General features: G+C 31.9%; 2 protein-coding genes across 8 annotated transcripts in view; one reads left to right on the top strand and one right to left on the bottom strand.

Annotated features, from left to right (window-relative positions):
- Positions 1-22196, bottom strand: LOC148614011 (uncharacterized). Of its 2 annotated transcripts, XM_088587737.1 has the most exons (3): positions 21959-22196; positions 13826-13913; positions 1-2516 (listed from the first exon to the last, which is right to left on the bottom strand). In XM_088587737.1, exon 3 carries the CDS (start codon positions 2223-2225, stop codon positions 69-71), a length of 2157 nt encoding a protein of 718 aa, XP_088443863.1. In that variant the 5' UTR covers positions 2226-2516; positions 13826-13913; positions 21959-22196; the 3' UTR covers positions 1-68. The 2 variants fall into 2 exon arrangements, with proteins under 2 accessions (XP_088443863.1, XP_088443862.1); XM_088587736.1 differs by lacking the exon at positions 13826-13913.
- LOC148614001 (uncharacterized) overlaps positions 1-24002 on the top strand; it is a 163510-nt gene that overhangs the window by 637 nt on the left and 138871 nt on the right. The window lies entirely within an intron of this gene.

The raw sequence follows: 24002 nt of genomic DNA, 5'->3' as shown, positions 1-24002 counted from the left end.
TTACCAAAAATAATTTAATTGAACAAACGTACAAATGCAATCTACAAAGCGCATCCCACCTATGTAAACTATACTGACGTAAGAGCACCATTAGAGTTAGATGTCACGTGGGAATCAGGTGACATTCGCGTATCATCACATATCACACAATCCTGAGGTTTTCCACTTTGCATAGATATTCGCGAAACACGAACGATATTTCTATCATTCAGAGTATCACCACTAGAACTTGAAATATTATCATTAATATCTTTATACTTTGGTATTTGTATATCTGGAGAGGACCTTGGAGCAATGTCAGACATATATGTATGTCTGGCGGGCAGGTCTTTTTCCTGGCGTAGTGATATCCTTATTTCCTTATTATTTTCCTCCTTAGGAAGACTGATATGAATACTTTGTTTTGATTTAATATTCCTACGCGGGGACGAGGAGGAGGACAATAATGGCATGCTATAAAATGAGCATCTTGATGTGTCCACACTAGACCGAGAAAAATTAGTCTCTCGTTTAAATTCCATGTCATATTCTAATGCTTGAATCGGACTTTGTCCTTCTAAATCAGATTTAGAGGAGTCATGATTAACTGTTTCCTCCTCTTCCTCCTCTACATAATCGTGAACACTTGGCAATCTGATCATACTGGAACTACTAGCCGACAGGAAGCCATCCTCAGAATCTATTGTCGAAGCATTTTCATTTGTATTAACTTTCTGAAAACGGATCATTTTCTGGGATGACGAGGCTGATTTGCTTTTAACATTGCGGTCATGTTCTGACGATGAACGAATTTGCGTAGAATCTTTTTGTCGGTCATCGAAACGATCACTCTTCAAAGAAGTGTTCTCCCTTTTCAGAGCACGATAATGCGCTACCGTAGGTTTTTCCGATGACACACGCCTGATGTAAGGCCTGTCTTCTGATGGAGGATTTACATTTTCTCTGCCCTGAGACCTCCTTCCGTCTTGTACGTCCCTAACTGAAACCCAGTTATTCGTTCGAACTTGTGCCATGTTAGATATTATCAATGGATTACAGTTTTGTCCCTCACCATTTGGAGCAAGTGCTAAAAACCGATGTAATTTAAATTCTTTTGCTCGTTTCCTTGATTTGCTTTTTTCTCTTTCCCTCTTTTGTTCGCGTGATGAGCGATCGCTTTTTTCATTAAACTCGTCGTTTCTATCATTTTCAACTGTTGATTTGTGAATGTGGATATCGTCAGATTTTCGGGAATTTTGATATCGACTGCTTTGGGATACGGATCTTGAAGGAGAGGGTTCCGAGCTTCTACTTAATAACTTGCTCCTACTCGCTATAGTGATTTCACTTGTGCGTGATCTCATTGAATCACTCGTCTTAAGATCTGATCGTATTTTGTCACCTACCATATAGTGTGATGGTGCAGTTTTTGGTACAAATTCTACCGATCGCCGTTCTGGTGATCTGTTATCTCGTTTTGATACTCTAGGTGTAATCGCTGGTTTTTGCTTCTGAAGGAACCTTATAACTTGTTTCATATTAAGTTTATCAGGATCGTGATCAGTGATGGGTGTGTTACTCCTTGGAAGTTGATTTATATTTAATTTGTACATTTTACTCTTTTGCGCCTGCTCTTTAATGTACTTGTCTTTTTGTTTTTGTAGTTCAATTTCTCCAGGAGTAAGAGTAAGTGTCTTTTTATATCCATTTTGTTTATACAAATACTTTTTGTCCGAGAGTGTCGGTTTTGGTAGTCCATTTGATGACGCAGATACATTTGTTGCTGAATTGGTTGTCATTGATACGCCAGTATCAATACTTGTAACACTATTTCTACGAGGAGTCATAGTTCCAGATTGTTCATTCAAATCTTGAACAGCAAATTTTACCATCATCTCATTCCTCTTTTCTCGCATCGACGAATGTCGTGTTATTTTACGAAACTTTGTGTCTCTTTTTGTCGAAGTTATTGATGAAGTTTCGGAAAAAGGGGCACTATCAGACACCTCTGATTTATAATCACTGAATGCAAGGGACGCGTATGTTTCCACAGATACAGCCGAATCATCAACTGAAAATCCAGATTGACTACGCGTTACTGCCAAAATTGGAAAACATCTTTTACCATTAACTCCTTTTATATTATTCCTTAGATCAGAATCATTTGTATTATTTCCATTCGAGTATGGAAGAAGTTGTACAATGTTGGGTCGCCATGATTCACCCACTAAAACAACGGCACTCATTCTGTTCAACACAGTCAAAATCTACGACTAACACAGCTACATAGACGAACAAAACTGAACTAAACATCGAGACTAGGCTTAGTGGGTCACAATACAAAAATAAATAAATCGTTTAGAAATTAAGTTCAAACAAAACACATAATCCCTGATTAAATACAGGTACACTATTCGATTGTGTTGGTATTTCGGTCTCGCTTATCCATTCGACGTTTTTATCGTACTTACTTCAATACAAGTTGTCTTAATCCACATTGAGAGTAATTTGGCCATCTTATCCAATTAAAAGTAGATCTGAAAAACACAACAGATATTACTTTGACGAATAGCATTTCGAAAGTTCATTCATTTAAATGATACCATCAATAATAAGCAAATGAACCATTTAAAATAGGCTTCGTTTTTAAATTTTCAACTTTTATTTCTTAAAACGAAACTTGGTTAAGACCGATTGAAAAAAATACTAATTTCAACTCTTTTCACGAGAAAGCCAATTCTATATATTTTTATTTTAAGAAATGGACAATTTTGCTAATAAATGCACCACTATTCTAATTTTAAAAGTAATCAAGAAGGTATCAAATAACCGATTTTCGAAATTCGATTGTAGATTTTATTTGCGCATAAGTCTTAAAATTAATTTACTCATTTCGTTGTTTTTCGAGAAGGAAAGACCCATAAGAATCAATTTATTCAGTAAATATCATTCAAAAGAGAAATAATTACGATTTAATTATGATATTTACAAGACAGTAACAAGAACTTCAGATTATTTCTATTTGGCCAAATCATTTAATAATCCCGTGCAAAAAGATTTCCAGAGCAAGAAATGTAAATGCTGTAACACCGAACATATAAATAGGAAAATATTTTTGGGAAAAACAACACCAGAAAGGACAACTTAGGAGAAACAAATTGCACAACCCCAAAAAAACTAAGAAAGTACACAGTGACAAACGAACAGCAATTTAAAGTGGAATAATTAATTGATTCCGTGAAAGTGAGCGTTTACTACTACTTATGAAGTCCACCTTGCAGCTCATCGAAGATCAACTGTAAAATACAGAGAAACGATTTTAAGTATCATTACCAAAAAGTACAGACATATTTTTTATCGTATACCTAGTACTTATATCAGAAAGACCACATATTTCTACAATTTTAATCAATTGAAAACTACAAAGACTTTTATTCATAGTCGAAAATATTGTGCTGTCTAAAAAGCTTAGATTTTCTTATATATCACATTTCAGCCATTATACAATTAAAACTTATATGTTTCTATCAAACTTGATTTACTTCATATCTCGGTCAATTTCTAGTTACACAATGGTTATATAGTTTTGGTTTTAATCTTTGAACGTACAAATAATTTTACTTCTTAATCTTTTAAATCTTTAAATTACACACAGGCTGGCAATTTATATTAATTTCATTATACTGAGGTGACATGAACAATTCCAATTTACTTTATTGCGAATAATATCATTATTGAGAGCTGCAAACGAAATCAGATATAAATTAAAGTATTTGACAATATACTAAGGACCATAAAATAATAACCTCTATCTATAATGGGTATAGCTGTTTTTGTACTTTGCCAACTGGCTTCAAAGTAAGTTCAAAAATTAAGTTTGTGTTATTCGTTTTTCGCCATGAGATTTAAGTGGCACTCCAGCTAAGAATCATGCAAAATGTGATTCATGGGTGAAAAGCCTACATATTTTTATGTTTGATATTTTGTTTGAATTGCCATAGTAAACAGAAATTAACAGTCGGTTTTTCATATACCCCGTGCTCTTAGGAGTTAAACATTATATAGAAAGCACTGTAGATTTCAAAATTAAGGGAGATAACTCTATAAATGGCACTTAAATACAATAGAATCTACTGGATTTTCAATATTGATTATCTCCTAAGAGCAGGCAGATTCGAATAAATAATTACAAATTTTATAATACAGACCTATAAATCAACTTAATATCAAAATTAAAAATATGTGGCCCTTTTCTTTAGGTATATCACATCTTACAGATTTTGCATGATTCTTACTACTTAAGTACCATTCCCTATAAAATTCACAGTCAAGGTGTAGAATAACCCACAGAACAAATAATGTTTTTATGCTATTTTGTACGTAACAATAGGCGATATCATTATTCAGATCAGTATGTATTTTTGAGAAAAACTTACATTTCTCTCACATAAAAATGAACCAAATAAAAGCAAATCAAGAACGATAACTCTTGCAAAGAGCTAATTTCATGGAAAATCTAGACTTCTTTGATCCCAAAAGTGCAACAACCGAATGTAAATCAAATAATGGTTCTGTGGTCAGAAACTATTTGTAAGGAAGAAATAAAATTGAATTGGGTGGGTATTTGATGTGCATGAAACAAACAAACAAACAAACAAACAAACAAACAAACGAGTACTATAGTCCTTTTGTTGTACAGTCACTGAATCGATCCGCGCAAATAAATAATTTCCGTTGGAATGAATCCATATATAACACCATATTGAATCCGCCTTCAATTTAACATATTGAATCCTCATTTTATTTTGTTAAAAATAAAACAAATGTAAAATACAAAAATAATTAAATAATGTTTAAATTTATTGCATTATGTAAATGTGTAAAAATTGACAAATGAAACAACGGAATCCGTAAAATACATATACTGTTATGTGGTCACGTGATGCAATCACCGTTTTAAAAGCATATTCTTAACGTTTCAGTCCAAGATGCTTATTTACATTTAACTTCTGTCCCTGGATCTCATTCATTTTAAGGTTGAGTTTGAGGGCCTGATACATTTCATCTTGAATTGTTCTAAAATTCTAGGATTCATATGCTGACAATTTCAAATTCAATTTTATGTATTATGTCAATTAAAAAGTATTTATTCTCTTACTTGATATTGCTTCAACTTTTTTTTTCGTTCGAATAATAGTGTACTTTGATCCTTCATTGAATTGCATGTTCCCTTACTATCATTATAAAACATAAAGACCCCCTTAGCGATATAATCTTCGTAGAGGACACAGTCAACACCATGATTGTATAGAAAACATTCAATGATTGTTTGTTCATGCAAAATGATTATATAACAACAATAATATTCATACTTTGTTGTATATTGGAGAATTAAAGTCATGCGCATTTTATAAAAAAAACCCCATACTTTAATACTTTATAGAAACAGTTTTTACTTCATATTTTACATGCACATCTTGATATGAATTACTATGATGAATAAGCAAGTTGGATATTTCAGCCTTTACAAAGATTTAGATATACAACTTAAGATGCATTTAACAAAGACTTGGTACATTGTATGTTTACAGAGGGTTTATTGTTTTACTTTGTTAGAATTACCTAATGTCCGTTAGTCCTAAAATTAAACTTGCAAAGTCACAACCTTGCTTGAATGCATGGCATATAATTGTGTTGTGTTTGAATGCATTCCATGTATTTGAGGGAAATCAAGGTCATCTGGATTCAATCGGTAATCAACGGAATGTTATCAGAGAAACAAGAGTAAATGAGTAACCGTGACTTCACTAAGTCTTGGAGCATGAACCATGTGTACCTAACATTTTTTTTACGATTTCTTAAAACTGATTTTAGTAGTTTTCCGGCATTGTTTTTTCTCCTATTTTTTTCATGCAAAATGTAATTTTGTGTTATGAAAAAATAGACCTATTTAAACAAAAAAAACCAAAAAAACTTAAAACAGATACCAATCATGCACCTAAGTAGTGCATGCTTTATTTTCCGAAATATATTGACCAACCAGATATCTTAATCTGAAAAGTGTACCAAATTCTTATTTCAAGGACGAAACCCCGGATATGACAAAAAGACAAGATACCTTGATGGACTAATGACATAAAAATCACTAAAAAGGTCAGAAATGATAAAATAAGACTTTGCCTCCTTCAACGACATGGATTATTCATTAGGTGCATAAGTATCTGAAGTGGTCCCTGTTATCTCTCGAACTTTTGCAGAGTTATTTACCTCATGTTAATTGTGACAGGAATGACGAACCTTAAATATCAAATATGAAGACATATTTAAAGCAAGATAATTATGATAGTAAGGATGTCAAATTAAATCTCAAATAGTATATGCCGGGGTTAAATTTTAGCAAAGTCACCACATAGTTAAAGTATAATACTATATCTGGGGAACTGTGTTTATTCTAGTCAACGGTAAATAAATTTTGAAATCTTCTCCAGTGTTGTCCAGATAATCCTTCAATCTATCAAGATCTTGTCATTGATATTTGTTGACTTAATTCGTGATTATATCTACAATGCAGAAGAGCTAGCTAGTCTCTTAGTAGTAAGTTTTAGAGTCAAGCCTATTAACAGGGTTTCTACGTTTTCAGTCGTTAAATATGGCCACTTGAACATTGTGTTTAGATAAGTACTTTGGATTTACCGTTATTGTTTCTGAAACAATTTTGACATTTGGTTGAATCGAAAAATGTAATCCTCGTGGTATTCAGTTTTTTTAAAACTTTATCTATGAAGTATTATTGAGGGCAACAAAATGCATGACAAAATTTATATTCACAGTGAAATCCATCTAAACCAAACCATGAATAAATCGAACACCAGTCTTAAAACTCCAAATGCCAATATTACTACGTTAAAATGTTGAATATGAATTGGGATTAAATCTCACAGACATATTTTTATACTTTACTTGTTGAAAACAACCATCACTTCACCGAGTGCAAAAAATAACTATTTAAAAAAATAGAATAGTGTACGAAATTGGGTGTACTTCATGGCATTGTCAACAATATATGAGTATATCATATCAAATTATATACCACTTTCTTTACACATCTTAGACTACGCCTAGGAATGTTGTCATGTAATATTATATTTTAAATCTTGACAAGGAAATTTTGATATACCTAATTGAAACTTGATACAGGAAGAAAGAAAAGTTTACATTGACAGTGACTTTCAGTCAAGTTCAGACTTTATTTAAGGCTAATGTCAACACTGTAGAGAGCTTTCCACTCGAAAGTCCTCCCTGCATGGCGACAGTGATCAGGTTAATTGAAGGTTGGTCTAAATAAAAAAATTATAATGAGCAAATAGTTGACATAAAAACTAATGTTTTTATAAGTGGTTCGTGTCCTTTAATTTTTACCATAAACATAATAGAATCTTTGTGTAGAAAAAAAAAACTGAACAAACTAAGGGCCCATGGGAAAATGTAAAGACAATGAACCAAATTAAACGTGGCTAATAAAAAATCGCAAATATATAAAGACAAAGAATTACTCCCATAGAAAGTTCAGTCCTTAAAAGACCACATTGTGTACACCAAATTTTCTACAATACGATACGCTCAGCCAATGCCCTGGGAAATGCATACAATTTAAGACTATATCGCAGTAATGCAACATTACACAATGTATAGACTTATAATAGTGTTTTGTACATCTGGTAGAAACGTTTAACATTCCAAATTCTAAGCAGGCGGTTTGCAAAATACATGAGTTGAATTCACATGGTATGTACTCGCGTAAGTATTATTGAAACTACGAAACGCCTGCCAAAACTGATGGTACAATGTTAAGTAAAGTTGTTCATGTTGTCCAGCGATATAGCCTAGCTGGCCGAGTGGTCAAGGGCGCTAGACTTTGTGCAGGCGGTGTTGCCATAGATGTCACAGTGGTACGAGTTCGAGTCCCGTGGAGGGAACGACCAAAAATATACATCGCAAATTTGACAGTTCTAACATCTTTGGGAATTTTTCAGACCTTTCTATATATGAGTCTAAAGGAATCTGCCAACCAGCAAACTTAATGGGTATCTGATCATCGAGTCATGACTATGCAGCAAAAACAAAAAATTTACATGTCTAAAGTATTGTACAACGATACCGATAAAGATGTTAATACACTCCAATAAAATATATAATGAGCAAAATTTTCAACCAACAAATGGCCTTCTTCAGTGCCTTTATATATATATATATATATATATATATATATATATATATAAAATACTAAAACAAATTGACTTCATTGAAACATTTAAGATCAATACCTTCGACGAGTCACCACTTTTATCAAATAAATTCAGAAGTAAATAAATGAAACTTATTCAACATACAAAGGTGTTGTTTACATATCTGATGCCGTTAATAGATTTATTTCCATTCTAAGTTTCTGTGTAATTGACGGTTTCCGTACAAATGAACGGTTTAAACTAATCGCATATTTCTAATCTGTTGTAAACATATGAAATCAATTGATATGAAAACTATTTTGGTTAACACATAACTTAACTATTGCCAGTATATTATATGAATGTTTCTATATCAGGGAAGATTATTAAGTTCCATTTGTATATGAATTTAAACATGCATGATTTAGGGTTGTGAACCAGATTACATTGCGTGATTACTCGTGTACTCAAACCTTTTATAAAGTAATGGTTCTTGATACATTTAATCAGAAAAGAACTCACTAGAATATTGACATTAAGGCCTCTTTGATGAGCTCATATGTTTTGTCCTTAAGTATCCTGCCTATGTTGAGATTTCAGGGCTTGTAATATCAATGAAATACGATATCTAATTTAATATCATATCAAGAAACTGACATTTCATGTTCGCCTTTAGTAATAGTAGAATCAAGGAAACTCATAAGCTTCCCTTAAGAACATGATGTATACACGTTTTTCGATATCTAAAGTCAATTAACTTAGAAAGAAGTAAAAAAAAACAAACAAACGTGAGATTCCTTTTTATGACGAGAAACATTGTACAATAAAACTTTGTCGACGCGATTTTTGAGTTGTGTAAGACTTGTATACAGATGGAAAACAATAAATGACGATAGCTCGCCTGCGTTTTAAATGCAACCGCCAAAAGTATATAAACCAAAAATCAAAAGAAAGATAACATGGTCAATAAAAAGATAGACAAAGCCATACAGAGAAAGAAAATACTCAGACAACTAAAACAATAACAAACAAAACAAACACAAAACAAAAACAAAAACAAAACAAAACAAAAAACAAATAGCTTAGACCCATTCAGCTAATAGAAACATACACTACATGAGGAAGAGCAGTAACAAGTTCTATCTTTTAAAAAAGATAGCCGACGCAGTATTTTTTTTTCTCTTTCTTACTTATAATTTTCTACATTTCATCCAGGAAATATAACACCTGGCATACACTTTTCGAACGCCACTAAGTCATCAGTATTTGGCCAATCAGGAAACCGAATTGCTATCAGGTGACTTGTGTTGTCATAGAAGAGCGTTTTTAGGGTCAAAGGGTAAAAAGCGAAACTATACCGTCGGAAAAACTACATTAACAAACATTTTGTTTGTATATGAAACGATTAACGGAAAGGGTATATAATAGGAAGCGAAACAGTGAAGTTTGTGGTAATTAAAATTCAACTCCTTATTTAAAGATACGCATAGACGGTTTTATATTTTGTTCCCCTGAGTGATGCCCATGGTGTTAACAGATAACAAACATTTATAATCCAACATAAAGGTCTAATCTTCGATTTATTTTTTCAAAATATGTTAATTACTGGAATATAAAATTTGTATGAGCTAGATGTTAAGTTCTTCTTTCAAAAGAAAAAATAAATTTAATGTTCGAGTTAAATCAGGTTTACTTAATTATCCTACCTAAAATAAACTTTTAGAAAGCAAACAGCAAATAAATAAATCTTCTTTCATAAATATAATGCTAACTTTTATTCATAAGAAATAGATTTAGAAGAACCAATTAAAGGCAGTAAAGGGAATCTTTATCTCTCTTTATATCAAATGAGAATACACATATTTACAAATAAAAAAGTAGTTTAAAGTGCACATGTACGGGCATGTTACACATCAAAAGTGCAAATAAATTCAATTTTAAAAGAGGTCAGCAACTCTCAATTCGAAATTGGTGACAATTAACCTCCAAAGTGAATAAAATTGGGTCGATTAGCCGTTGATGTATGTATATAGTCATAACTAACATTTTACAATTTACATCTTTTTGCTTGTTCTGAAAAGCAAAGTCATCTACCAAATGTCGCTTCCATACACTTGTTACAATTTTTCTCTGTTTGTTATATCTGATTATTTTATCAATTATATGGGTCTGGTTTCTTAAACAATAAGTAATGAATATTCATTTTATTTTATATGAAAGAGACAACTATTTTAGTATTGTTGCATTTGTATCGTTGACTGTAACTAATAATACGAGCGAATGTGCATATGGTGATAACAAGTTTTCTATAATTTCCTCATCATTTAAGGTGCATTAGTTCCTTGATATGGTGATACAGAAGGTTGCTCAGCTTCCCTTAACGACAAAGGTGCATAAGTACCTATATAGCGGTTAAAAGGGGTTACAAAACCACATGAGACAAGGGAGGGCCATTACACATAAAACTTTTGTAAAATGTGTGCAGTGTATCTCTTTGGAGATCCCCTTTGTAAGTAATAATGCAGAGTTTACAGTGTTAATATGAGGGATAATAAAAACAAGTACAATCTATAAAAAAGGTAGCCGACGCAATAAAATTTTGCTCTTGTTATTTAAATTTTTCTACGTTTCATTTAACAAAATAACACATGGTACGCAATTTCAATTTTCGATACAGTTTTATCGAACGCCACTAAGTTATCAGTTTTTGTCCAGTCGGGAAAAGAATTGCGAACAGGTGACTTGCGTTTCCATAGAAGAGCGTCTTTAAGGTCAAAGGGTAAAAAGCGAAACTATACCGACTGCGTCGAAAAAAGTACCGATCGGAAAATATATAGACAGTTCAAAAGACGTTGTCGAAAGGAAAGTCCGGACACTAAATGATAATATCAGGGTAAAAACCGAAAAATTGATAACCACCGCAATGGTAAACGTCTCATTCTCCCAGTTTCTCATTTCCCATACCCCACTGCCCTATTCCCCATTCACGATACCGCATTTCTCATGTATCATTTCTCATACGCCATACCCCCTTGTTCTCGTGTATCATTCCCCATCCGCCATACTCCATTTTTCGTGTATCATTCCCCATTTACCATGCAGCCTTTCTCATGTTAATCACCTCATTCGTTAAACCCCATGCCCATTCTCATACGTCATTTATATGTAACACTTCCACTATGTAAAAGCATGGGTTATGCATGTTGAGAAATTTTGTTTTCATTAATATGTTTGACACAGTGTTTTATATTAATGATAAAAGTTTTCATTAATGTGTGCTAAGTCATTACTGATTGCCTAATGTCCATTTGCCCCAAGACCCAATATCCTATTCTCCATTTCCCAATATATCATACTCTACCCCCATACCTAATTAATTTGAATTTTACCCCATGCAAGTACTGTGTAATATATTGTGTAATTAAGGAGGTAGACCTAGGGTAAGGGACACAACTCTTACAAATCATTGGAACGTTTGTATTCAGCATTTTACATCAAACTCATGTAAGCATCAAAGTAACTTGAACTGATTTCATTCTGTTTCAAATGAAATCTTGATAGGCTTTGGTGATACTGAATATAATACAAGCATGTCACTGATTTCAAGAGCTATTTCCTTTACCCTAGGTGTACCTCCTTAAATAGCTTCATTTTGTAGTAAAATGCAGCTATTGGTTTTTAAGAGTAATCAAGGGAACCAAGGTTATAGCGGTAATCAAAAGAATGTAATCCAGGGACAAAGACCAGACATGGAAAACAGACATACACAACAAAGAACATAAAGTAACTAAAATCATACATACAAAGTAACAAAAGCAACTGAGCCACTCGGACTCCACTAAAAACTGGGAGCATGGACCAGGTGCACCGGTAGGGTAAGCGTCCTCTGCTTTTCTAGAAATACCCACCGAATTGCTCATAGATAGTCAAATCCGGGGTAGACAAACGAGGACAGGAAAACTATGACCCGTTGAATAAATCAGTTTTCATGGTGCAGACAGATACATCATAACGATCCACGAGTACATAAAACTTCTGTAGTGAGGACTTCAATCTTGTAGCAACATAACCCTGTTCCAGAAGCCTATTTGTTTGAGTTATAGCGCGATACAAAAAGTCTGCGTAGTTTCGGCAAGCTCTGGCATAACATAGGATATGAACACTCCATACGCAGGTGCTGAAGGGATGTTGCCACAGATGAGAGGAAAGTTGACAATTCTGAATGAAAAGTCATCACATTTGTCGTAAAGTTTGGTCAATAGTTTTTACGATTTCATAAATAAATAAGTCAGACAAAAATGTAATGCATACTTTATATAACGATTGTTTTTCTTTCTTCTTAGGACATTGTACCAAAAAACTTTAAGAAGCGTAAAGTACAAGGGTAATAGGTTACTTGAAATTTAGGATTTGCTAGAAAATCTTCGTTACTCCGTTTAGGGTTCTTATGCATTCATTACTTTCTTTCATGTTTTTGATGTACATGGTAGCATTATATTAATATAAAATTCAAATTCAATAACTTATTCAGAATTAAAATCCCCACGTTATACATTGATAATTCATTGTGCATTTATCAAAATGTCCTTTTATTTGCTAAGTGATTTTACAACTTATTAGAAACGAGCGATTAAGTAAAGTGTTCACTTGTAAGAAAAACCGTTGATTTGACGAAAATTGAAACGATAAAGAAATCTAATAATAATATCATTAACGTCAACAACGTTATGTACATTGAATAATCACCATTGATATGCTTTAGTATTTGTTTGAGAAAAAAGGGGTGACCAGTCAATGATTTAAACGTTACTCAAGCAAAAAATGCCATTATCAGCATTCGTTTAAGTATTTGCATTAAAGTTTATTGATCTTGTCATGAACATTATGTAATAATGTTATAGAAGTTTATGTTTGTATATGTGTATTACAGCGCTTAATGCGCTTGGTAAAAACATCTATTCATACCTAAATGAGTGCCCTTGGCTAAAATTTAGATATAAGGGTGCTGAATCTACAATGTAGCATTCAATATATTTTATTACATATTTGTTTCGATATAAAAAAAGAAATCTACATTGAATTAAATTTGTATTAAATCAATCATATTGATAAATTGCAAACAGTCATCGACATGCTTAAGCTTCTTCCCTAAGACTTGGAGATTTTAAGTATGAATTAGTTATTGAATTACAATTTGTCTATTAATATATTATTACCATGAACACCAAAAACATGAAAGAAAAAGAAAATAATAAATACACAAGATTATAAAACGGGATAACTTTATGCATTGGTGGTATACTTAAAAGAGTAATTGTGTGTAATAATTAATAAATTCTGCTACATGTATTATATTAGAGACACTTGTCAAGTTGCCGATGAAATGTGAACTAATTGTATGTCCTTTTTCATCTACACTGCATTATGACTTGCTGATAAGCACAAAATCTGCCCTGTAATGAGCAATAAACAAAAATGTCGACTTATCTTTGATATTTCCTTAAAAGATCGACTATACACATATTTTATATGAAGCAATCACAAAGAAAATGTGATTCATGCTGAATAAAACAGTGTATTTGTATGTTACATTTTTTGTTGTTTCGGAGATATATACGTACGTTTTAAGATGAACAAGTCATTCCTTATATTTTGATTTAAAATATAAATATCCACAAGGGGCTGTTGCATGGCGTCACAGTTAGGTTTCTGGAGTGTAGTTCGGAAAAAAAACGAAAGAAAATAAATAACGAACTTTTAGACTTAAAACACACATGAATATTGTTCAATCAGTAATTCTCTAAATGCTTACAAATTACCCAGACATTGTCGTTAAAACAAAGTCAGAAGTCGAAGCGATAATGTTTCATAGCTGATTTTAATCTAACAATCACTTAAGTGAATGGACATTGATTTGTAAAGTGAACCCAAGTACAAAACAATTGACAATATCAATAATGGAATAATTCACTGCCTTAACAGAAGTTGGTATAGAATGGATCGCCGTCATAGTGGTTTAAACCAAGAAAAAACTTTAAACCTAATGTAAACACGACCCTCATAAATAAGTCAGACGAAAATGTAATGCATACTGTATATAACGATTGTTTTTCTTTCTTCTTAGGACATTGTACCAAAAAACTTCAAGAAGCTTAAAATACAAGAGTAATAGGTTACTTGAACCTGAAATTCTAGCAAGTGGTACATTTGAGGTATATACAGCAAAAAAAATTAACGAAAATTATTCAAGAACTTAATTCTGATAGAAAATTATTTAAGATGTCAGTGCAGTGGCTGATCCAAAAAGGGCCAGTCCAACCTCCCGGAACCCTCCCCATGGTTATAAAAGTTTGTTACTTTCATATGTGCATATTGTATTTTACCAAAATGGGCAAATAAAGGCCTGAAAACCCCATTTTAAATCTCTGGGTCTGCCATCAGTGTTTATGTCCTTTTACTTAAGGTTTATTCTACAAACATATAAGAATTTCGTAACCGTCATTCTACCTTTTTAAAATATTTTATTTATATCTCAAGTACAAATGACTGTTAGATATAGCTTTTTTTTTTTAAAAAGAAGATAATTGTTATACATAAAGACTTATAATTTTAATATTAAAAAATAATATCTCCCTTTTAAATTTAAAATATAGAATTTTCAATTTTAGAATAGCGATGAGGCATATCAAAAATATAGATATATAACCTTTGTCGTAGTTTTACAGTTTTGTTGTTGTTGTTGTTGTGCTACATTTTATCTCATGTAATGTCTGAGTTCATAACGATTCCGTTGGTATTAAAATTTATTGTTAACCATTTAATACCGAAAATTAAAATCCAATTTTCGTACATTTCCTTTCAATAGCTGAAAAGAATTGTCAGGTATTTAGACATAACATAAAAGTGAATGGATGATCAGTTCTTATAATCAAAAGAAAAGCTGAAATTCAAGTTTGAATTGAAATACGATAAGTCATTTATCTTACCAAAAATAGCTGATAAGAGAGCAAAATGGTAAATAAATTAAAATAAATTAAACTTTTGAAAAGTAAAGTGTTCGTAATTTCTCACACAGGCAAACATGTTAAACATAATTGAATGGGATGAAATTGAAGCAATCTCTTAACTCTGTTAGGTTGTGTTTATGTTAAACACTTCAAAACGTTTATGTTTGTTTTAAATAACACCTAAGAAGAACCAGAAGTGGACAATAACAAAGATAGTTCAAGTTCTAAATGTTTGTTTAAAATAAAATGTAAAACCATAGAATTGAAAAATAAAACAAATCGACTCTTTATTATTAGAATCAGTCGTTTTATTTTGAATTGGAAAGAAATCCAAAATTCGAACGTCCAAAAAAAAAGGGGGGAAGAAATGTTCAACCGAAACAAAGTATAGACAACAAATTGAAAACAATCTGGACTTTTCAAAGACTTAGAACATGATAACTGATTATTAACCGCCAAAACACAGTAAAAATGAAATAAAAAAAAAAAATACCGAGACAGGGGTTTATGTTGAGCCTTGGTTAATGTTATCCATCTACTACAGAAATGTCAATGGTTGGTAAACCGGCATGAAGATTAGATAAGATATCTTCAGTCAAATTTCAAGTTTGCTTTGTTAATGGCTGAACAGAATAGATATTTTGATTTGAAAATTATTCTGAAAATATATTATTAAACATCAGAAAAAAATTAAGTACTTTGTGTTTTTAAACAGAAAAAGAATATCGGCAAGTCAATGTAAAGGAGAATGGTAAAAAAAATAATTGCTTACTTTTTGAATGACAATTTAACAATAACTTGCGTTTCGACTTTACACATAATTGGTGCGATTACAACAGAACAATATTGTACTTGCAAATATTTTTACTGAACTGGTTATTTTCATATATATATATATATATATATATATATATATATATATATATATATATATATATATATATATATATATATATATATATATATATATATATATTATGTTCATATGCCTGATATATTATTAAAAACTGATTTTCAGTACACCGTATATTGTGGATAATGTCTACCATTAAACCAGATTTTCTTTGCTCTAAAAGTTTAAAGTGAAACATTTATCCGACACATGGGTAGCTGTATATGTTTTGGTTTCTAGCTAGCAGGACACCTTAACATGGATGCCTAGACAGTCAGTATTTTTTGCAAATTAATACAGACATAATGGTGTTGTCTTAACGTTACCATTTTTCAAACGTTGTCCTTTCATTAGAAAAGGTTTTGTTTTAATTCAATGACTAAATACATTATCAACATTATTTTAGAAAGGTCATGTGCAAATAGATAAGGTCGTACGAAGGACATTTGATATACTTCAAAACAAATATCTAACGTCAATAAAAGTGCTATAAAATAAATGCAAGTACAAGCTAGAAAAATGAATTCGTTTTCCTTGCCACTAAAATCGAGAGTAAAAAATCAACGATCCAAGTATGTGTATACTGATGAATGTGAACCGAAGCAAGATTTGCCCACTTTTTTAAACTACAAAATTTTACGGTCAATCCAGAACGCCTACCCATCCAGTGCACTTGGTCCAGATTTTGATTTAATATGGATTATTTTTGTATTTTCTTTCAGTTTACTTGTATGTGTTTGAAATGTTTTATTTTGTTGTTGTTTTCTGTTTCTGCATTTTTTACAATTCCTGCATTGCTTCTTTTATGTTAAATTGAAGAAAAATATTAATCTGATATCTTCAGCATGGTACCAAATTTAAGAAAAATATTGATATTTTGATATAATTCACCATTTGTATCACAGACAGATATCCAATACGTGTTTGTAGAAATGTTAAATGTTAAACATGCATATCATTAATAGCAGAAACACGCATAGAAAAGTAGTCCAGCGACAGAGCCTTTAAAGACGAACATTATGTTTATACCATTGTTCTTACAATAATCTAATTCCGTTAACAATCAGAAAAATGTAAATCCATTTGAAAACCTTTATCTATCATGCAAATAGTTCTAAACTAAAGGATGTTAGGTTCTACGATACAATGAACTTTGGGTTTATATTCAGTTAATTTTTTCGTGCTTTTAAATCTTGTAGGTGATGGTACAGTTATACAACTATTCAATGCAACTTCTCCTTTACAACAGTAAAATCATATAATTGACAACATTGACAAAGCAAACTGCATCTATACTCATTCAAGAGAACGCTTAGTACGTTTGATACCTAGTATTCAAAATCACATTTAGCCGGTATGATTATATTCTAATATGACAGCCATTTAAACAGATATAGAGTTAATTTAGATTTTTATTTCAGATTGTTCACGTAATCGAGATCAAACAGGGTGGTGTTTTTTGAAGATTTTATGATTGTGGGAAGAAGTAGACGTTTGGTACATGTAGTTCGGAGAATGTTCAATGAATTAAAAAAAAAGAGACCAATGTTCTGTCTCTAAAATTTGACTTGACTGAAATTGAATTACGATCTTTGAAATTTCCATACATTGATAAGTAGTGAAAAATGTGGAAACGGGGAATGTGTCAAAGAGACAACAACCCTGTATTAGACCGTGGCAAAACAACCATGGGCAGACTGTGGGCTTCCAGTGAACAGTGAGAAATTTCCCACATCCGGAGTCTGGCACCCTAAACAATTATAAAATATTGTTTCAGAGAAATAGTATATTATAGCAATAGACAGTCAAATATATTTAAAAGATCGGAATAATCAGGACATTGAAAATGTAGTGGTGATTCTATAAGTATGCTGCAAAATTGTGCTTTTTATTTTCACTTGATGATTTGAAGTGAGCTGTCATGTTGATTCAGCTGATATAATATGCAAAGCTACATATGTAGAAGAGCCAGTAACAACTTAATTATAGGCCAAGAGAATTTTGTTATTCCTTTATACCATAGTTGTAATCATCACTCGGTTTGTGAAAGAAAGCTCAATCAATGTCGTTACATTATCAATACTGACTTGTCAAAAAAAAACAAAAACAAAAAACAAAAAAAAAAAACAAAATGAAAAAAAAAAAAACAAATCAGATAACGATGCCCTTGAAGACGTGTAACTTACTCTACTAAACGGATAAAAAACCTGCATTATTTAACCAATAATTATACAAAAGTATGGTCCCCTATAGGGTTGTTAATTATTATTATATTCTTATCTTTCGATATTTTCAGTGGAATTACAAAGATATTGTAATTTGTATTCAATCCACATTTCTAGCATTGAACACTAGATAAATGATTGATTTAAATAGAATGGGTTTAAAATCAAACGGTACAATCTGCTTTTCACGACTGCAAATACCCTTACTATTCACGTTTGATGAGCGTCAGAAAGTGAAAAGATAGTATTATACTGGAACTCTACAGGAATTCAATGTGAATTGAGAGTGATTAGACTATTAATGGCAACTTTCAATGTTTGAACAAGGTTAACGGTATTTTATACAAAAATGAAATGGAAAAGCTTTTCCTTTTATCTACCGTGTTCTAAAAAAAATAAATGTACCACAATGAAGTGTTAATAACCAGAAGAAAAATATTTTCAATTAATCACTACATAATTGATCAGTGCATTGACTTTCGACGTCGTCGATACGATTCAGAAGTGTTAGTGCTATACATACTGTAGCCTAGATGTTTAATCTCAATAGTGACATTTAGTAGGTTGTTTTAGAACAAGAGATACAACAGAATATCCTTTAAGTAGCAGTCTTTTTATGCATGTTAAAAACCCACCGAATTCAGTTTTATTTCTTATTCAGAAAGAGTTACCGGTCACAATCGGTCTTAGTTTTTCCTTTGGTTGTTGCGCTTTTAAGATAAACATTGTATAGATTGTACATAAAATTGGCGCTTTGCAAGAGTTATCGTTCTTGATTTCGTTCCATTTGGTTGATTTTCGTGTGAGATGAAAGTATGATTTTCTCAAAAGTGCAGATCTGAATACAGAAACGATTATTATTATGTAAATATACAGCATGTGTAGACTGAAAACCATTGTTCTGTTGGTTTTTCTACACAATGAATCACTTTACCATTGGCAGTGTCTGAATTCTATATGGACTGGTACTTAAATAGAAGATAATTATATATTGCATGTGGAATACTAAACATATCAGTTTCTCTATGTCAAATCTGAGTTAAATGGTGCTTTGTATTCTAACAATGATATATGAGTTGGGAAAATATGTACAATAAACCATTTTTTAAGCACTAGTGTGAAACTACAGATGGTAAATACATTATTTCACTGAATATTACTACCACATTTTTATCATACAATGTATGCCATATCAAGCCCGATACTCCTATATCTCCCCAAGGGCCACCAACCCGCGAGTGGATACGGCATCTGATACATATTTTGACATGTCAGGTTAATTATATCATATACATGTATTTTAACTATACTTCAAGAGTGTTCCAAGTAGGGGTGCGATATAGGTAATGCAATTCAGGTAATGCAATATTGGTCTAGGTGTGGTATAGGGTACGCGAAATCACTTGTAATGCAGATACTAAGATATTACTAGCATTTATGTACGGGAATTCAAAAATAAGTATCTAAAATCTTAGTAGGTTTTACTCGTATTTTGAGAAGAAACCTCTCATCAGTAGCATTAGATTCAAATATAGAGGAAGATCGAGATCCAAAATTGAATAGTACATAAAAAGTGCGCATTGCATGAAAAAATGAAGGATGGAAAGAAAGGATCGGAGGTCAAATCGATTAGAGAGAAATTCTACTAATATGTGCGGTACAATGAATGAAGTTTTGATGTTAAAAATGCTGGAATCTGTAATAACCAGGCAAAATAGAAAAATAATAAATCGTGCACAGAAAAAAAACAACAGGCATTTGACAAGGTGGGTACATACATGTAGTTTATTGCCTATTGAAGACGAATGGTCAGTTCGTTTGTTTAAGAAAGTCACAAGTGCAGAAAAGCGAGTTAAAAATTACAATAAAAATAAAATGATAGGAGAAGTGAGTTTTCTCCCATCGATGCATTTCATATGATTAATTCGAGTTACTCTCATTTAAAATGGAAATGAATGCCATTTTCGCATTTAAGATAACATTTTGAATAAGATTTCATAGAAAGATTTGAGGTTTTTTTTTTCACTATGACTTACCCGGCCAACCTCGTCATTCTTACAGAGGATTGCATTTTTTGTAGGGGTCATATAAACACACGCCTAGTGATATGATATATTTCCTTTACATACGTAATGACAAAACATTTAGAATTTTGACTTAACATAAAAAAAAACACACACGATATTCGAAATGAACATTCTTGAAGACGTAAACATGGGCGTTGAATTTGTCTATAGCAACAGCCTTTTTATATAAATATACATCAATCTATTAATTTTTCAATAAGTTTGAGGTACACTGCTCTCAAAGATCAATGCGTAAAAATATAATCATGATAAAATGTCTACTTTAAAGGTTTGTGTTGGTAAAAGGATTACAAACTTTAGGTCTATAAATCCCGTCATCGGAATAAAACAACATTATATCAGTTTTTATTACTCTTAATGTCTGATTTGTCAAACTTATCGATACTGATATCTGTGAAAATGCCAATGCATTTAAATATTACATGCATTTATTAAGTTTGGGCTAGGAAGTGTAAAATAGTAGTAATGGTTGATCCGGTATTGTTCTAAATAGAGGCTATGATAAATGATTTTTAATATAAAAGTCAAGTTAGTTCCTAAGTTGACGTTATTTGATTCCCAAGAGATCTTGTAATTTATTCTTTCATTTTAGATGCATTAAGGAGGTAGAGTTAGGGAAAAGGAAATAACTCTTGAAATCAGTGATATGCTTGTATCATATTCATGTTCACTGAAGCCTTTCAAGCTTTCCTTTGAAACAGAATGAAATCTGTCCTAGTTACTCTGATGCTTACATGAGATCGATGTCAAAGCTGAATACAAATGTTGCAATGATTTGTAAGAATTGTGTTCCTTACCCTAAGTCTACATCCTTAACATTTAGTTGATAAGTGATTCGCAAAAGTTTTTTTATTTTTTTTATTTTGACTTTGTCAATGTGCAGGTAAAGTGATAAAAGAAATACGTCCGTAACTGTCTTCCTAGTTTTGGTACGAGTCGTTCTCTTTTAACTTAAGTTCGTTCTTTTATAATATAAATGTTATTTATCTGATTAAGTTTATAGGCAGGTTATTTACATTAACGTCAGGGGGAAGTCTTTGTATCATAGATATGGCACATTGGTTTAAATATACATCTTAAATTGTTTTATAGATATTAACACAAAAGTATAGTATTTATCTGATCTGTGGAGAAACATTTGATATCAATTAAACCTATAGTTGCATGGGTAAGTCTTGAAACAAAGGGAAAACACGCTGTTTTTTTTCTTTATTGTTTTTATTGAAACCCCCTTCACTCATATGTCACCAATATACGAATACAATTCCAAACTCAGGCAGTACTAAAAAGATACAATAAAACAATACCAAATGTATATCAAAGCTGATACACACACGTGTATGTACTTTCACAACCCTGCTTCCACGCTACATATACATCGAATTCCCCCATTAAGCATGAATCAACAGAAATAACTTCACAACAGTATAACTTGGCAGAAGTATTTAACATGCAATAGATGTATATGTAATTCATTGCATCCGTTCTAAACGTCAAATATTAAAATGATATTTTGAAAATGATAAAGTCTTAAAACACATACCTTCTGTGAAAATTCTTAAAATCCAGCAGTGATATAATCGTCGTTTAGACGGATAATTTAGACCATAAAATCACATGGATATTTTGAGACTTAGGGAATACTGTCAAACCGTATCGATCTAACATTTGATTGATCAATCATTTCGGAAGCCTTACACTAATCAATCTTTCTCAGTTTTGTCAACAATTTGTGATTTAAAGTATTACTTTCTTCCAATATAAAAACTTATGTGTAGATTTCATTTCGTAGATAGGGATTTAAATTTCTTTGACTAAATGTATGTCTAGCGATGCATGTAGTTTGTGGCGTTAATATTTTTCAATGAGTTTACATTATCTGTATGTCAAACAAGACAAAAAATAATTACTTTAATTAGATCGATTTTTGTGCATATTGAAAGACATTTAAATTAAAGGCTGAAAGCAATGGTATTTAAGGTCGAACCCTCGCGGTATCGTGTACATTTACACTTCGACACAGCGTTTTGTTTGTGTTTTGTATTAATTAAGGTATGAAATGTGACATTTGAAGGTTCGTACTTTACGTGAGAGTTAGGAGGTCCGCTTTTTATAACCTTTTAATTTTCAATAATGTTTACCTAATGGATATTTTTTCTTAGTTCTTGATTTCTCATGGATTACCACTAATAAGCTTTTAATTATATCTAAACATGTACAGGTTTTCTAAACGTGAGCTCTGTGTCTTGACTTTCTTTATATTTGGCTGAAAGTGAAATCAGCGAAACCAATGATTAAAATTTTATTACAGTTTTCAGTACTCGAGTCAGGGGCGTAGCTAGGACTGTTTTAGTTGTACGCAAAATTACGGCGAGGGGTCGGGGGGGGGGGATAGGGTCGCGGAAAAGTACAAAATTTCCGGAATTGATGGTTTTGATATCGCGAATTACTTTATGGTGTATATTGGAGTATCATTATGTATTAAAACAGATTTGTCATTGCATAAAACCTTTATTTCATCTTTAAAATGTGTTTTTTTTATTTTATATTTTTCCGGAAGTACGCAACTGCGTATTTGCGTATAGAAAGCTACGCCCCTGCGAATCTCATACAAAACAGAAGGAGAAAGGGCAACTACAACTACACCAGCATAAAAAAAAACAGAAAATCGAATTCCATGACCAGTGGCAAAGATTAATGGTGGACCAGTGACTGAGTATGCGCCCGTATCGATAATATTAGAGAAACTATACATTTCATTCACATCTACAGCTTCATATAAGCACGTTCTTCCTGGACCTTAATCACTTCGTCCCACCCCGAAAAGGCAAGCTTCAAAATGTATTATTGCATAGAAGACGTTATCTAATGGCAAAGAAAAAAAAAGAATTAAAAACTTAAGCAACTTCTCTTTCCAAGTCAATTATTCATTTTTGTTTTTTTTTTGTAGGAAAGGATATGACACTTGTTTAAAAAAAGATATTAATTTTGATTGTAATAGTTCCCGACAAGACCAAGGTATCGCGTCATTTTGCATATGCTACGTCAACTTTGATTTGTCTGATGTCAAGCTATAATTAGTGACAGTTTAAATAGTTTATTTCACAGATATTTCAAATCATTATCTTTTCACAGTGACAATTGAAAATATTTTATTGTATTTACACGAAGAAAAGAAAAGCCAATACTAGATTATTGCGAACATGTCAAGTATAATTTTGTATTGCGCTAGAATTCTAACAAATAGGCTTCTGGAACAGGGTTATGTTGCTACAGACATTACGCACGCTATTGCGGCACATTCGGTAACGTCGGAATTCGACGTTTGTCGACACATTTCGTTTCTTGCTTGGCTTGCTTATTGAAACACGGGTACAGTAAAGCAAAATATACAATACTTTTTTATTGGTAGCAATTAAAACATCTTGAACATTTCTTAGAAAAAATGAACAGATTAATTAATTTGATTATCAGTACTACTGGTAAATTAAATTTGCACATGCATGTGCACAGCAGCGTGGAATGCAACTGCAACTGAACATATATGCGCACTCTGTCTGTCCAGAGAGGGAACATTGCAACTTTCT

Source organism: Perna viridis, chromosome 6 (assembly GCF_037379345.1).
Source record: "Perna viridis isolate PV_CMFRI_1.1 ecotype Kerala chromosome 6, ASM3737934v1, whole genome shotgun sequence".
Taxonomy (NCBI): Eukaryota; Metazoa; Mollusca; class Bivalvia; order Mytilida; family Mytilidae; genus Perna; species Perna viridis.
Note: the sequence above shows the minus strand (reverse complement) of the source record. Positions and strands in the feature narration are given on the sequence as shown.

Excerpts from the sequence above, each read along its gene's own strand:
- LOC148614011 (XM_088587737.1), bottom strand. The coding sequence starts at position 2,225 with ATGAGTGCCGTTGTTTTAGTGGGTGAATCATGGCGACCCAACATTGTA.